Below are 13,910 nucleotides of genomic sequence, written 5' to 3'. Positions count from 1 at the left end.
CACAGTTCCCAGGAAAACTGTCGTTATTTCGAAGGGGTTGTTATTGGAATTTGCACCAATTTTCAGCTTAAACTGAGCTCAAATGGACACAAAGATGCCTAGGAGATGGTAACACCATTTTTTCTGGTTGTTATACAACCTGTTATGCACATGATGTGTGTGGAGAAGGAAAATAAAACATGAAAACGTTTTCACAAAAAAGGATTTAAAATGTTACTTTCTTTCAATTGTGCACAGTCGTTGCTCTTCCAGGAAATTCTTACAATTCTAGTTCATGCGAAACCTGTTTGCACTGAGACCTATGGAAAGGGAAACAATCTCTCGCTTATTGCAAGCAAAACTTTAAGAATCTTGACACCAGTCACCCTGGCGCCAGCAAAAGTTGGGAGATAATCGAGCAGAATGAATGTTGGACTTTATACGAGTCTACTGGAGCATTGTCTGTTACAAGATTAACTGGTAAGATAAGATCTCTCTGGAGAAATAACACAACCTTTCTAGGCACAGAGGAAAAAAAGGCGGGGCTGTAAATTTCATTCTGCATCAGCTGTGTAAAATACATCATAAAAAAGTCAAACTTTCTTTGCTTCAACCAACTTCATAGTCACCCCCTCCCCCATTCAAGGGAGCACTCCAAACTCCTTCCTCGACTTGCATTGTAATCCAGCGTGAAAAAGGAAACACACAACTTGCGATCTGTTTTCTCCCAATGCGTATTCTAGGACATGTCATTAAACAGCATCCCAGTCAATAATCATTCGAGTTTGGAATTAAATTTCACTTTAAACTGTATATTTAGTCCCGATTAGCCCATCAACATAAAATTAACTCAAAACAAGCTTTATGAAACCTGCTCATATTTAGATATCAAAATGGGAAATCGTTATTTACTCTTACCTTAATCGACGATTTAATGTTGGTTTAGGAGTATTCTCGATGTCAAATATCCACTTCTCGAAACTCCAAACTTTTTCCCCTTGAAAAATGTTTCTTTAAATGGGTCTCAGCGTCCATTCCTACATTGAACATTTTTTTTTTCCTCCCACATGAATGGTTCTGAAAAAAGCTGTGATTATATTGTGTGCATTTCCTTTTAACATGCTCCGAGTGTTGAGGAAGTTTATTCTTCTTAGATGCAAAATAAAATTTACAGTTTTGCTTATCAGAAGGCACAGAACATGAAGTTGTTTTAACCCTTGTTTTTCTTTCTGGAGATCAAATTTTGTTATCTTCAAATCAAAACAGCTTTGCAAGATTCAAAACAATGACTTTTTGCTGTGCTGGATGAGTCATTGTTGTTATCAGCAAGGGACAGCTTTGCAGATGCTAGACAAAACACTGGCGCCAGCTGCAGAATAAAACAAGGTGGTCGAGAGAAAATCCTCAGCATTTTAAGATAACGCAACTGTCGAAGACAGAACTTTTATCAGCAGTGTGGAGAAGAAAGAAATTACCTTTGCTTTACGTTTTACTATGCAACAGACAATAATATGGGCAATATTTCCTATGCAGTAAATATAATTAAAAGAAAAAATACGACCTGAATTCTGCAATTATCACATTGCCCCTCTGACATTGCTGTGCACACCAGTGGCGGAGAATGAGCTGGGAAGGGGGGGGGCACTTTTTTTTTTTATTTTTACTTGTCCTATGTTTTGAATAACACATCTTTTAAGAGTCCACCTCAACTTCGTGCACAGGAGTGAATTTGATGAACCCAATTTTCGATGACTTTTTGCAATAACTCTGGCCTAATGTCACAAATATAGCATTCGATATTTAATCTTAATGCATCAAGGGTTCGTGGTCTGTTTGCATAGGCTATAGATTTCAAATAACCCCACAAGAAGCAATCTAAAGGAGTTAAATCACAACTTCTTGGAGGCCAGAGGCCAACTAACAGTTGCATTTCTTGAAATTATCCTTTCACCAAACTCTTCTTGCAATACGTTGATAGTGGCATTAGCAGTGTGACATGTGGCACAGTCTTGTTGGAACCACATGTCTTCCAAATCAATTTCATCTAAATTTGGCCACAAAAAATCTGTTAACATCAATCGGTACCGCTCACACCAGTCACTGTAACTGCATCTCCCACCTCATTTTGGAAAGTAAATTGGTCGGATGATGCCACCACAGAAGCGTGCGGTAAGGAAAGGCGGGGCAAGCGCCGCTTGCGTTGTTTTTTAAAACACTTTTGATATCTTAAGTCCGTGTTTTTCAATGCCTTTATATACCTTAGAATGGAATTTATTTACTATAAGATATTTACATTACAGAATTTTCATTTCCTCTATTTCCTGTTCTACTGACTTGAAACATAAACCGGCTGCACCCTTGAGGACGCTGGGCGATGCGGTACGATTGACCGCGTTAGAGGAAGAGGACTGCTCGCCTTTCTCCCCGCTTTTCGAGTGACTTATGCAGTTCTTGCATGGTCACTGTCCATTCCCGTTCACGAAGAAAAACGGCCGAGGGCAAGCAACACCAAGACCGCATCTGTCTTTGGCAAGGGTGTTGGAAAGAATTCGTCCACACAGGCCACAAGTGTTGCTAACTTCCAGAATTTTCTGCGCATCTGTAGCACCACCTCACGCGGTACGATTTTCATGTTTGAAACTCTATAGTAATTAACAAATTACATTATGAAGCTAGCCAGTGATCACCAGTCGTGTGCTATTTATAAAAAATAAAATCACAGCCGGTACTTGAACATATCCGTCATGTAGTCAGTTACTCGGAAATATGGAGGGTATGTAACACTGCAACTGCAGGTAGGGTGAAACGGAAGAAGCGTGGGTGCTGGGATGCGTGTTGTTTTTTACTGTGATATTGTGCTGTGTTTTTCTGTTCTTCGTGTAGTGTTTTTGTACCTGATGTATGTATTAGGTGCCTTCTTTCAAAACCATTCACTTCGAGAACATAAGGTGAAAGGTTGGAGCTTGTGAACCATGAGCGACCGTGTCCTGAATTGTTCATAACCAAACCAACTAAGAAAGATGGGAAAGTTTTCATTAGGCAGTTTAAAACATCTCAGTACAACAATATTATCTGGTTATGTGGCAGCAATGATCTTAATAAATTATTTTGTTCGCCATGCGTTTTATTCAGTACAAATGTAGGACCATGGAACTCAGTGGCGTGCCCAAAGGGGGGGGGGGGGGTTGATGTGGGTTTTCGCCAAGTATTCCTAAAAAAGAACGTCAAAAGTAGGAAAATATGACAAAATGAGGGCTGACTACCAAGAAAAAGTATACATAACCCCTCCCTTTCGAAAATCCTGAGCCCGCCACTGATGGAACTGTACAGGCTACGGTGAGTGACTTGAGCAATTTTTATAATGCAGTGCAAAGACATGAACGTTCGCAGAATCACATCTGCGTTTGCATTCAGTAACTGAAGACAAGTCATGATTCATAATTCTAGCCAAGTAAGAAACCGAAACCCGTCCGTTTATTTAATATCAAAACTTTATGCTAATAGAATGTTTCTTATTTTCAGGGTAAAAGAAGAACGTAATTTAATTTATAGTTGCCCTTTAATGTCAGGTAAATCATAATTTTCTTCATGGTTGGAATTTAAAAGTTATATCGAAAGGCTGTTTTCCTTCTTTAAAAACCGTGCAGCGAAGATTTGATTTTACGGTATGTATGCACATCACACACTCAAGCCCGATACGTCACCATTAAGCACATTATTGTAAATGGGGATGTGTCTAGGCCTATATTATATTTGAAATTGTTATAATTAACCGAAACGAAAAAATCACCCATCGCTTGCCTATCACGAAAGGTCACGGCACGCCCCTGTGCCACCATGCCATAAACCACACAATACAGTGACCTTTTGCAGATTCAAGGCTTCTCGTGAATCTCTTGTGGATTGTTTTCACACCAAAAATAACAATTTTGTTTGTTAACATATCCACTTAACCAGAAATGAGCTTCATCTGAGAAGATCATTTTTTGCCCAAAATTATGATCCGTTTCAAGTTGCTCTAAAGCCCAAGCAGCAAAGTCACGGTGCTTACGATGGTCCAGTGGCTTCAGGTCTTGGGTCAACACAATCTTATAGGGGTGTAAATGCAAGTCTTTTTGCAAAATACGACAAGTTGTCATTCTTCTAAGCCCTAATTCTTGAGCACAACGAGGAATCGATAAATTGGAACCTCTGCAATGTTACCTCTTACAGCTACAATGTTCTCTACACTTCTTGCATTTCAACCTCTTGTTGGTATTTTCGCATCATAAAGAGTAAAATCCCTTTCAAATTTTTCAACAATTCGACGAATAGCAAGCACAGAAGGGTGATTATGTGAACCATAGTTTTCGCGAAGTGCAAGTTTAGTATTCACTATAGAACACATATTTTCATAATAGTTTTGAATAATAACCAAACGTTCTTGAAGCTTGTGAACTAGTGACAGTTATAACATTTGAAGCATAGTTGCCAGTTCATTTTAAATCATATCATTCTTATTGGAAAACCCTTTATTTGATTGCTGTGTGATAACCACTCCACCATAGGAGCCAGCTGGAATACTATTTATGATTATGACAACACATGTCATGCAGTTCAATCATTTTGATGACTTATTGATTATCACATATTGTCAATTACTTGCATGCCTCCCAGATAGTTTTGTAATAAATGGATCCAAGGTTAGATCCCTGAAAGCATGATGCACAGTGGTTCAAGTTGCACAATAAACTGTAGGACCAATCCCAATTAGCCTATCTGAGTATCATTTGAATAAAGAAAAACGTTAAACAAGAAATAGTAATATCACACAGATGTACTTATTAATACACGGAATCAATGCTTTTGTGGTGACTTGAATCAAATAGATGTTCTTGGGTAATTAGCCAGGTTGGATCTGAGTTTGTGTCCAATGTTTCAAGAACTGGCATAGCTCCAACCTCATAGAATGGAAGATTCTCTGATCTGATGTGACCTGGTGCATCACCCCAGCACATGTGTTTTATATAGATACATATTTTGTACTTTGTCCTCTTTTGTGTGGAGTGTGAAATGGCTTTTTTCTTTCTCTTCTAGCCCACCACCATGTGATATTGTTGATGATGTTCCTGCTGATGAGAACATTGTGGCAAAAGAAACCAATGATGATGAAATTCGTGCATTTGATGAATGCGGAGAGTGTGTTGATTTGAATTGTACAGCAGACGAAGAAAGTTCACAGAGAAATATAACTGACAGTCAGCAGATTGAACAGTCTGTGTCTTCTGTAGCTACCAAGAATGACGAGAGCAAAAATTCTACAGTGTCCGTGTGTCCAGAAATTATTGACATTGCTAGTGATAGTGATGATAGAAGTGCATCACCATCTGCGTCACCAAATAAAGCTTACACAGAACCATCGCACTCTCCAGACACATTGCCTGTCAATAATGAGGAAGTGGTTGATCTTACTGCTGATGATGATGCAGAAAATACACCTGGGTCCCAAGAAGCATCGGATGCTAAAAATGAATGTAGGTCTCAAGAAGTATCGACCACAAATAACAACAGCTTGGGAGATATGGAAGATGAAGCACACAGTAATCGTTCGCAGCAAGAAGATGATGTTCTAGAGCCTAGGGAGTTTGCTGTTGGGGATAGTGTGCTGGCACGGTGGAATGACGGCATAATGTACCCGGCTCATGTGACTGCAATGCTTCCAAGGGGTAGGATATTAATTTTTTTTAAAGAGGTGTTGAAGTAGTGTTAAAACAGGCTACATTTTCAAAGTAGATCATATATACATTATGTTTCAACTCGTTACATTTATTCATAAAGTGTCAAAATAATATACAATTTCACACATATATAATGTAACTGTCCAAGTTTAAGTGCCAATGGTTATCACAAAGGTAACTCACAGATGCTCAATATGAGCACCCTTCGTTACTCTGCACATGTCAATACGGTAATCTAACTCCATCCAGGCACGTTTCAGCATGTTCTCGTCAATGGTTTTGTCAATGACAATTCTAAATTGTGTACTCACAAGATAGGATAAAGTTACAGCATTGCATTTAATTTTAAAATTGAGGTTCTGGGGCACTTTCTCATGGAATGCCCCATATCCAACATTATCTTTTTCATAAAAATGTAGGGATCAATGTTAGATGCCTAGTCTCATTGGCAGGGCTCGAAAAATCCCAGTCGCCATGGTGACTAAAATTTTCAGCCTGGCGACTGTGATTTTTTGCTGTAATATGTACGAGATTTTGAAGATTCTTTATTTGCGTGGGCGAGGTCAGCCTGAGCCTGTTCTGCCACCTAACCCGTGTCATGGAGTATGGCCAATATTTAAGCACATGTTGCATCCGTCTGTTATGGCCAATATTTTAGCACATGTTGTGTGCGTCTGTTGACAAAATTTCGACCTGCTAGTGTTGCCATTTACGGAGGATATGCCCCATAAATGGTACTTTTTCACTCAACCCATAAAATCGCCAGTCAAAAATTCATCAAATGCTGCACATGATCAATATTGATCGCAAATGACAGATTGACATGCCATCAGACATCTAATTATGACCGTTCGATAATTTGACATATTTTTCTCTCAAAAATGCATTTCTGGAAAAATTTTATCACTGCCTTCTGCCAGTTATTAATTTATCTAATTTTTTGTGTGGCGTAAACTGTGTGTGTAATAGTTTACCAATGAAAGAATACAAATGTTCTGCTCAATATAAATTTTGAATTTTAAGTATTATGTATTAACACCAATCTGTAAATTTCCTTCCTAGCATATATGGCTTTTATGATTTTTTTTCTTATGTTGGTTGGTTCTCTCTTGTAGAGCGCTGTTCTGTGCTGTTCCTAGACGGTATCTCAAAAACTTTACCAAAGAAGCAAGTAAGGAAACTCCGTTCCCCTTATCAGCGACTACTCTTCCAGGTAATTTTCATGTTATTGTTAACATTTCATTACACTTCATGTCTAATCAAGCATATGTGCAAATTAATATATTTTGACACTTTTTAAAAATTTGATATCCTTGAAGTGCTTGAGGATTTGTGAAATACTCAAATGTCATTTATAATGTTGTCTATAAAAAATATCATCCTGAGATTTCATTATATTTTTGAGATTGTGGGAGTGTATCACTCAAAGTGAATCAAGTGCAAATTGCATTTTTTGAAAATTAATTCCCTGCATAGTTTCAAGCAATTATTACACATTTGTATTTTAAAATATAAATTGATGGTGGTGTCATGTCAGTTTTATCTCTGTTGTCCAAAGTATTTATTTATTTGTTTCAAAAAAATATACTGCTGGTTCTTAGTTATGAAAAGAATTGCCTTGGACTTATTTTTTAAGATGAGATACGTGAGTATTTATACCCTCGCAAAGCAAATATTGTAACATTCTTCTCACTTTCAGCACTCTCATTTGCTTGACAATTTTAGTATAGAGTGCATTTATTGAAAGGTGGTTCTTTTCCTGACACTGTGCACATGATCTTTGGCTGAGTTGGTGTGATCTTTATTTTCAATGTGCCTCCACTTCATGGGCTGCTGCTTCAAATCAGGGGTTCATATGGCATTGTGTGTCTTCACCACAAGAAGTTATCACCTTGCACACTAGCCTATCATTTCACTTTTATGTGTTTTTCTGTGAGCAACTTCAGCACCCAGCATGCATGCAGTTTCCAAAACTGAACTTTATTAAACACAATTTTGTGACGAAATAACCATGGAATTTGATGCAGGGAAAGTAACATATTGGTGAATTGTCAGCTCTCTTTAATTTCCTTTCAACTGCATACACCAAATCAATGTGCGTTGCAGATGGTTGTCTGCTTGGATCATGGTTCACATTTCCACATTCCTCATTGAAGAGTTGCAACTAGCTTTGTAGCATTCAATTTCTCATTGCAAGTTCTCCATGCATCTAAGTTGATAAAGTAGTCCTCTCCTTATTGAACACATTGACTCCAACTGTGTTTCTACTTTTGGAAGCATTCCTGGGTCCTCCTCCTTGAGGGTGTTGGGCCTCCCCGATGTCACAGTGCTGGCATTCTTGCCTTGTAATCAAGGGATCCCAGGTTCGATACCCGGTGGAGGCACATAGTGGTTCGGATCCCACTATAAACTGTAGGTCCAGTCCCAATTAGCCTTACTGTGCATATAGTGGACTTAAAATACCAAATCAATCAATCGATCGATTCCTGAGGGTGTTAAGACACATTACTGTATTTGCCTGGATCTCCTTGATTGACCCAAAACACTTCCCTTTGAGTGGCAGTTTCTATTTTGGAAGTCTGCTGTGGCTAGATCTGCAAAATAGGGGGTTGGGGAAGTGCAGGGATTTGAAATTTGGCCTGAAATTCAGTGATTTGGATTGCATGATGAACGGGTGCATTATCATGGTGCAATGATCCAGTTCTTGTCTTGCCAGAGTGCTGGTCGTTTCTTCCACACTTTTTCACAAAATCACTCAAGAACAGTTTTGTAGTATTCCTTGTTAACTGTCTGCCCCTGATGGTCATATTCCTGGTGTACAATATCGGTACCATCGAAAGAACCAAGTAACATTGCCTTCACATGCAACCAATCATCTTTGACTGATTGTTGGCCATCTTTAAATTAATTATACCAGTTTAAAACACTTGCCTTACATACACATGTATCCCTGAAAGCTATTTTCAACAGTTCTTAGATCTCCAAAGCTGATATTCCGATTTGAAAGTAAAATTTTTGATGCACATGCCCTGTTCCATTATTTCATCCATCGTTCTGCACACACGATAATCTGCCAACAACACTACACATGTCTGCACTCCATAGGCATGTGCAGGACCCTCTGATTAGGAGGAGGGGGGGGGAACTGTGATGAGTGTTTCAGTGGAAGAAAACCTCATTCCATCTCGCTGTTTTATTGTATTGGTATTGGTCGGTAGGAAACTAGGGGGAGGGGTATATAGTGTGTGTCAAGACCTGCTAAAATTCCACTAGAATGAACTCCTGCAGTCTTACGAAAATATCCTATACTTCAATGTAATGGGTGAATCACAAGAGGCTAATTATCCTGCTAGAATTGCTGCTTGGGTTTGGACTAGTGGTGTGGTATACTTTGTCACCTACTAGTTTTCTACTTGCACGATACTCGTGTACTTATTAGTAGGATTTTGTTCCAAGGCAATGCACAGAGTAGCCAAGCTAAAAAGATGTACTCAAGGGGCTTGAGGAAGAACATCGTAAGATCGAGAGAGGAAATGGTAATCAAGGTGTTCTTACATGAAATTTCACAGGATTCATTGATAAAAACAAAAGATTGTTGATCAAGTAAATATGTCAAACATTTAATGCAGTAGCTAATCACATTTGTCATGTACAAATCTCATTGCTATGGATAAATTTGTAACTATTAATAAACACGCATGCACCTCATTTCTCCCACTTGTTCTTAAAACCGAGCAATAATAAAAAAAAATCGCACAACACACACTCAAAAAACACAATAACACTGATTTTCTGGATTTTCCTTGTCAAACTCTTCACATGATCAAACATTTGCATTGAACAGAGAAGCAAGTTGCAGTTAGAACATGGCATTGTCACCAAAAATAGCCTTGCTGTCAACCTGGAAATTATCATTTCTATCGTGGTAGCCAGTCTAGCACCAACAAGGTCATTCTAGTAGGAAATTCAGTTCCGTGTGATTGGACTTTTAGTCTTCTTTCAATTGGAACACCTTCTCTAACACCTTACTGACACAAACCTGCATGGTTGGAGCATGCTCAACATAAAGCTACATCAGATATCTAAAGGGCTATCTGATGTAGATCACTCTCACATTAAAAAAAAAAACTTGCCACAGGAAAGCAGAAAACATCTTCAGCACTTTACAAAAGTTTTTAAATTTTGCAGTTGGGTTAGTATCAGAATCACTCATCCACCTAAGCAGGAAATTGATTTTCACTTGCAGAGCTGTTTAGAAGTAAAGTCAGATGACGAGCCACAACTATGATGGACTTATTCTATATTACAATACTTCCTAATTATGTGATGCCAATGTTCTCTGCTCCCCCTCTTTATTTCCCCTCTCTGGCCCTCTCTGTGTTCCAGAGGAGCAAATGAGGCATTTCCCCCATTATAGTGTTGTTCCCTCAAAAAACACTGCTTCAGTGTGAAGTAATCAAGTTCCTGTAACACCCTTGCAATGATTAACATATACAGTGTGTTTATAAATGAATGGTTCGGTTATAAAAATTAATAATAAATATATTTATTACCTTACACGGGTAAAACCTACACCGTAAGCAGTGGCAACTGTCCAAGTTTTTGATGCGCTACCTGCTGTTTGCTTGTCATGCTTGCTGCGGGGCCACATCGTCAATTCCGAGTCAGTCAGTTTCCACAGCGGGCGTTAGTTCTGAGATGGCGTTGCAACAGGAAAAGGCTTTCTGTGTGCTCCGTTTTGAGGTGTCTAGATCTGTGGTAACAGTGCAACGTGAGTTTCGTGCACGGTTTAGGAAAGACCCACCACACAAGAATAACATAAATCGGTGGTACCAACAGTTCATGGAAACTGGATGCTTGTGTAAAGGGAAGAGTTCTGGTCGAACTCGTGTGTCCGATGAAAACATTGAAAGAGTGCACCAGGCGTTTCAGCGAAGTCCTCGGAAGTCACTTAATAAAGCAAGCAGGGAATTGGACTTGCAAAAGAATATGGTGTGGAAGGTGTTGCGTAAGTGACTATGTTTTAAACCGTACAAACTGCGAATAGTTCAGGCCCTTAAACCAACAGACAAAGTTAAAAGGCGTGAATTCTGTGAAGAGATGCAGTTGAAAATGGAAGAAGATGGTTTTGTAGAAAGACTCATCTTCAGTGATGAGGCCACTTTCCATGTAAGTGGCAAGGTGAACAAACACAATGTCCGTATCTGGGGAAGCGAGAAACCACATACCCAGATAGAGCATCAGCGTGACTCTCCAAAAGTGAACGTTTTCTGTGCGGTTTCCCGGGAGCAAGTGCACGGCCCATTTTTCTTCGAAGAAGCAACAGTCACCGGTGAATCATTTCTAGACATGTTAGAAACCTGGTTGTTACCCCAGCTTAACACCAATTATGATGATTACATTTTGCAACTTGACGGTGCTCCGCCCCATTTTCACAGGAATGTGAGAGAGGTTCTTAATCGTGTTCTTCACCATCGCTGGATTGGACGTGCTGCAAAAGAAGACACCAACCTTCTACCCTGGCCACCCTGTTCGCCGGATTTAACACCATGCAATTTCTTTCTTTAGGGGTTTGTTAAAGACAAAGTTTATGTACCGCCAATGCCCGTGTCCCTGGAGGAAGTTTGTGAACGGATAACTAATGCACTGCAAACCCTCACGGTGGACGATCTACAGCGAGTATGGAATGAATTTGATTACCGCGTCGATGTGTGTCGTGTGACCAATGGTGCGCATATTGAAGGATTGTAAATAATGGATCAGAAACTTGGAGAGTTGCCACTGCTTATGGTGTAGGTTTTACCCGTGTAAGGTAATAAATAGAATTTATTATTAATTTTTATAACCGCATCATTCATTTATAAACACGCTGTATTACTGTGGCAAATGGAATAATATGTGTTACATATATAATTTTTGGTTGACCCTTGCTACCCCCTTTCTGGACCTCCATGTATACATACATACATGATTTTTTATAGCAGATTCAAACGAATGAAACATAATGTACTATTTTTCTATGATAGGGCAATTTATTCGGCAGCCATCTAGAGGTAACATAACTAACGAATAAATTGTGTGGGAGTGTTAATAAGAAGAAATTTGTTAGAAAACAAAGTAGGATAGTCCAATTACACCTCCCCCTCGTAGTTGCTTGTAACTTTAATGTGCGTGAAAATACTTCATTTTTCTTCAAGAGTATATTGCTTAATAATGGCAATAAGATTTCGATATGCTAAATTTCTGTGAGTGAATGTATTAGGGGTGGGGGCAACTGCCCCCTCATGTGTACGCCTATCCTGCACTCAACAGGCTCCAGCTGGCAACAAACTATAAAGCTGTGACCTTCTCAGTATTCTTCAAGGACAAAACACAATCCCTCCCCCCCAACACCTAACCAGATAGCAGTGGTGGCTCCTGTCAGAGAACTTTTTAATCACACCTCATACATATAACACAACTGAACAAAACTCCATGTCTGTAAGTCAAATTGCAGATAACATCAACATTTCACTGCTACAATATTTCTATAAAAGCCTTCAATAAAGTGTAACATTCTTCTAATTTGTTATTCGTTTCTTAAACATAAAGCTATAATTCACATACCCTGATTTTCTGAGTAACTGTTTAAAAAAAAAAAAATCCCACAAACATTTGGAATTTCCTCTTTACTGTCATTTGTTAAGGAAGTGAATGAAAATTGATTTGATCTTGCTCTCTTGCATTGCAAAATGAACTTGATGATGAATACTTTTAGTTCATGTATTAATGTTGATTGAGTAAAGTGAATGTTCACCCTCCCCCAATTGTTTCCCATCAGAGTTTGAAATGCAAATATGCAAGGTGACTTTTAAAACTCTAGTTGGGCAATTTGCAGTGAGAATTAAGAGAAGCGTGAACCAAAAGTGTGCATCATCAAGGTCATTTTGCAAGATGAGAAACTGCATAGAAGTTTTCAATAGATTACCTATAAGCTCTGTATTCTTAATGTTTGTGTTTTATTTCAGAAACGGGCATCTCAGGTTCAGGATGTCACTCCACCAACCAAAAAGACACGTGGAAGACCCAGACGGCGTAGAAAAGTACCAATTCGAAAATCACCTGAAAAAAATACTGATGTTTCCGAAGAAGATGAAACTCAAGATAAGGAAAAGGAGCAAAATAAGGAAAGTGAAGAACACTTAATGGAAAGTAGTAAAGACACACAAGTAAAAGTTACCTTGAAGAAGTTGAAACCACCTAAGACAAAGACTGATGTGAGAAGCAATTTAAATTTTACAGACACTGAGAGTGAAGAGGAATCATCTGAGTGGAGTGTTATAAATATTGATGGTAATGTATACATGTATATTACAATTTTACATGCATGTTATTAATAGTGCAATTTTGTTACAGTCATTTCTTGTATCAACTTTGCATGTACATATCTAATTTTGTCCATTTCAAATAATGTTTCAACCAAATACTGTGGAACCCCGATTTTATGTTGTAGGATTTTACATTTTCCCATATTATAATTGTCTTCATATCTCAAATAGAGCAAAATACTATAAAGATTTCTCAGATTTTACATTTTACCACATTTTTTTATCCATGGTAGTCTAGTCGATAAGGCATCCGAACTGCCAGTTTGGAGACCTGGGTTCGATTCTTAGGGTGGGTAATCTAGGGTCATAATTTTTCTGACCTTGCCCCACATAAAGTGGCTGTGGGGCTCACACATTCTCAAATCAATAAATATCTGGGGGTTACAGATAGCCAGAGCATGCTGCTGATCACATCAGCTCCAAAATGACTGAGATCAAGAATGTGGGGGGCCCTACCTCGACATCCCCTAAGTGTGCCTTCATGGCATGGTTAACTTTACCTTTATTTTTACCTTACTACATTTTAAGTTTTTTCTATTTGGTCCCCCGAAAAAAGTAAAACCTTGGTTCACTGTATACAAGCTTTCTTCCATGGGGACTGTCCTTTTGCACTGTTGGATGTGGGAAAACGTAAGCTAGTAAACATAAAATTTGGGAAAATGTTAGCCCTTGGTAGGAGATTCATTGTGGCTGGGTGGAAAATAATGTTAAATGCAGGAAATCATTAGATTACTAAAATGTTGAATTAGAAATTTGCGGCGAACAACTTACAAGTGTTTAACAATACATTTCAACTATGTCAACGTATGATAATTTCAAACCAATACTCTCTGATACCACTGATAGC

At 38.6% G+C, this 13,910-nt stretch overlaps 1 protein-coding gene across 8 annotated transcripts in view; it reads left to right on the top strand.

Moving 5' to 3' along the window:
- LOC145984152 (uncharacterized) overlaps nucleotides 1-13,910 on the top strand; it is a 233,421-nt gene that overhangs the window by 69,295 nt on the left and 150,216 nt on the right. For all 8 annotated transcript variants that reach the window (XM_083117627.1, XM_083117624.1, XM_083117621.1 and 5 more), the window contains exons 5-7: nucleotides 5,056-5,684; nucleotides 6,812-6,909; nucleotides 12,704-13,028. In XM_083117627.1, coding sequence (XP_082973753.1) covers nucleotides 5,056-5,684; nucleotides 6,812-6,909; nucleotides 12,704-13,028 — 1,052 coding nt within the window. The remainder of the gene's footprint in view (nucleotides 1-5,055; nucleotides 5,685-6,811; nucleotides 6,910-12,703; nucleotides 13,029-13,910) is intronic.

The sequence above is a fragment of the Lepisma saccharinum genome, chromosome 2 (genome assembly GCF_977018435.1).
Source record: "Lepisma saccharinum chromosome 2, izLepSacc3.1, whole genome shotgun sequence".
In the NCBI taxonomy this organism is placed as follows: Eukaryota; Metazoa; Arthropoda; class Insecta; order Zygentoma; family Lepismatidae; genus Lepisma; species Lepisma saccharinum.
Note: the sequence above shows the minus strand (reverse complement) of the source record. Positions and strands in the feature narration are given on the sequence as shown.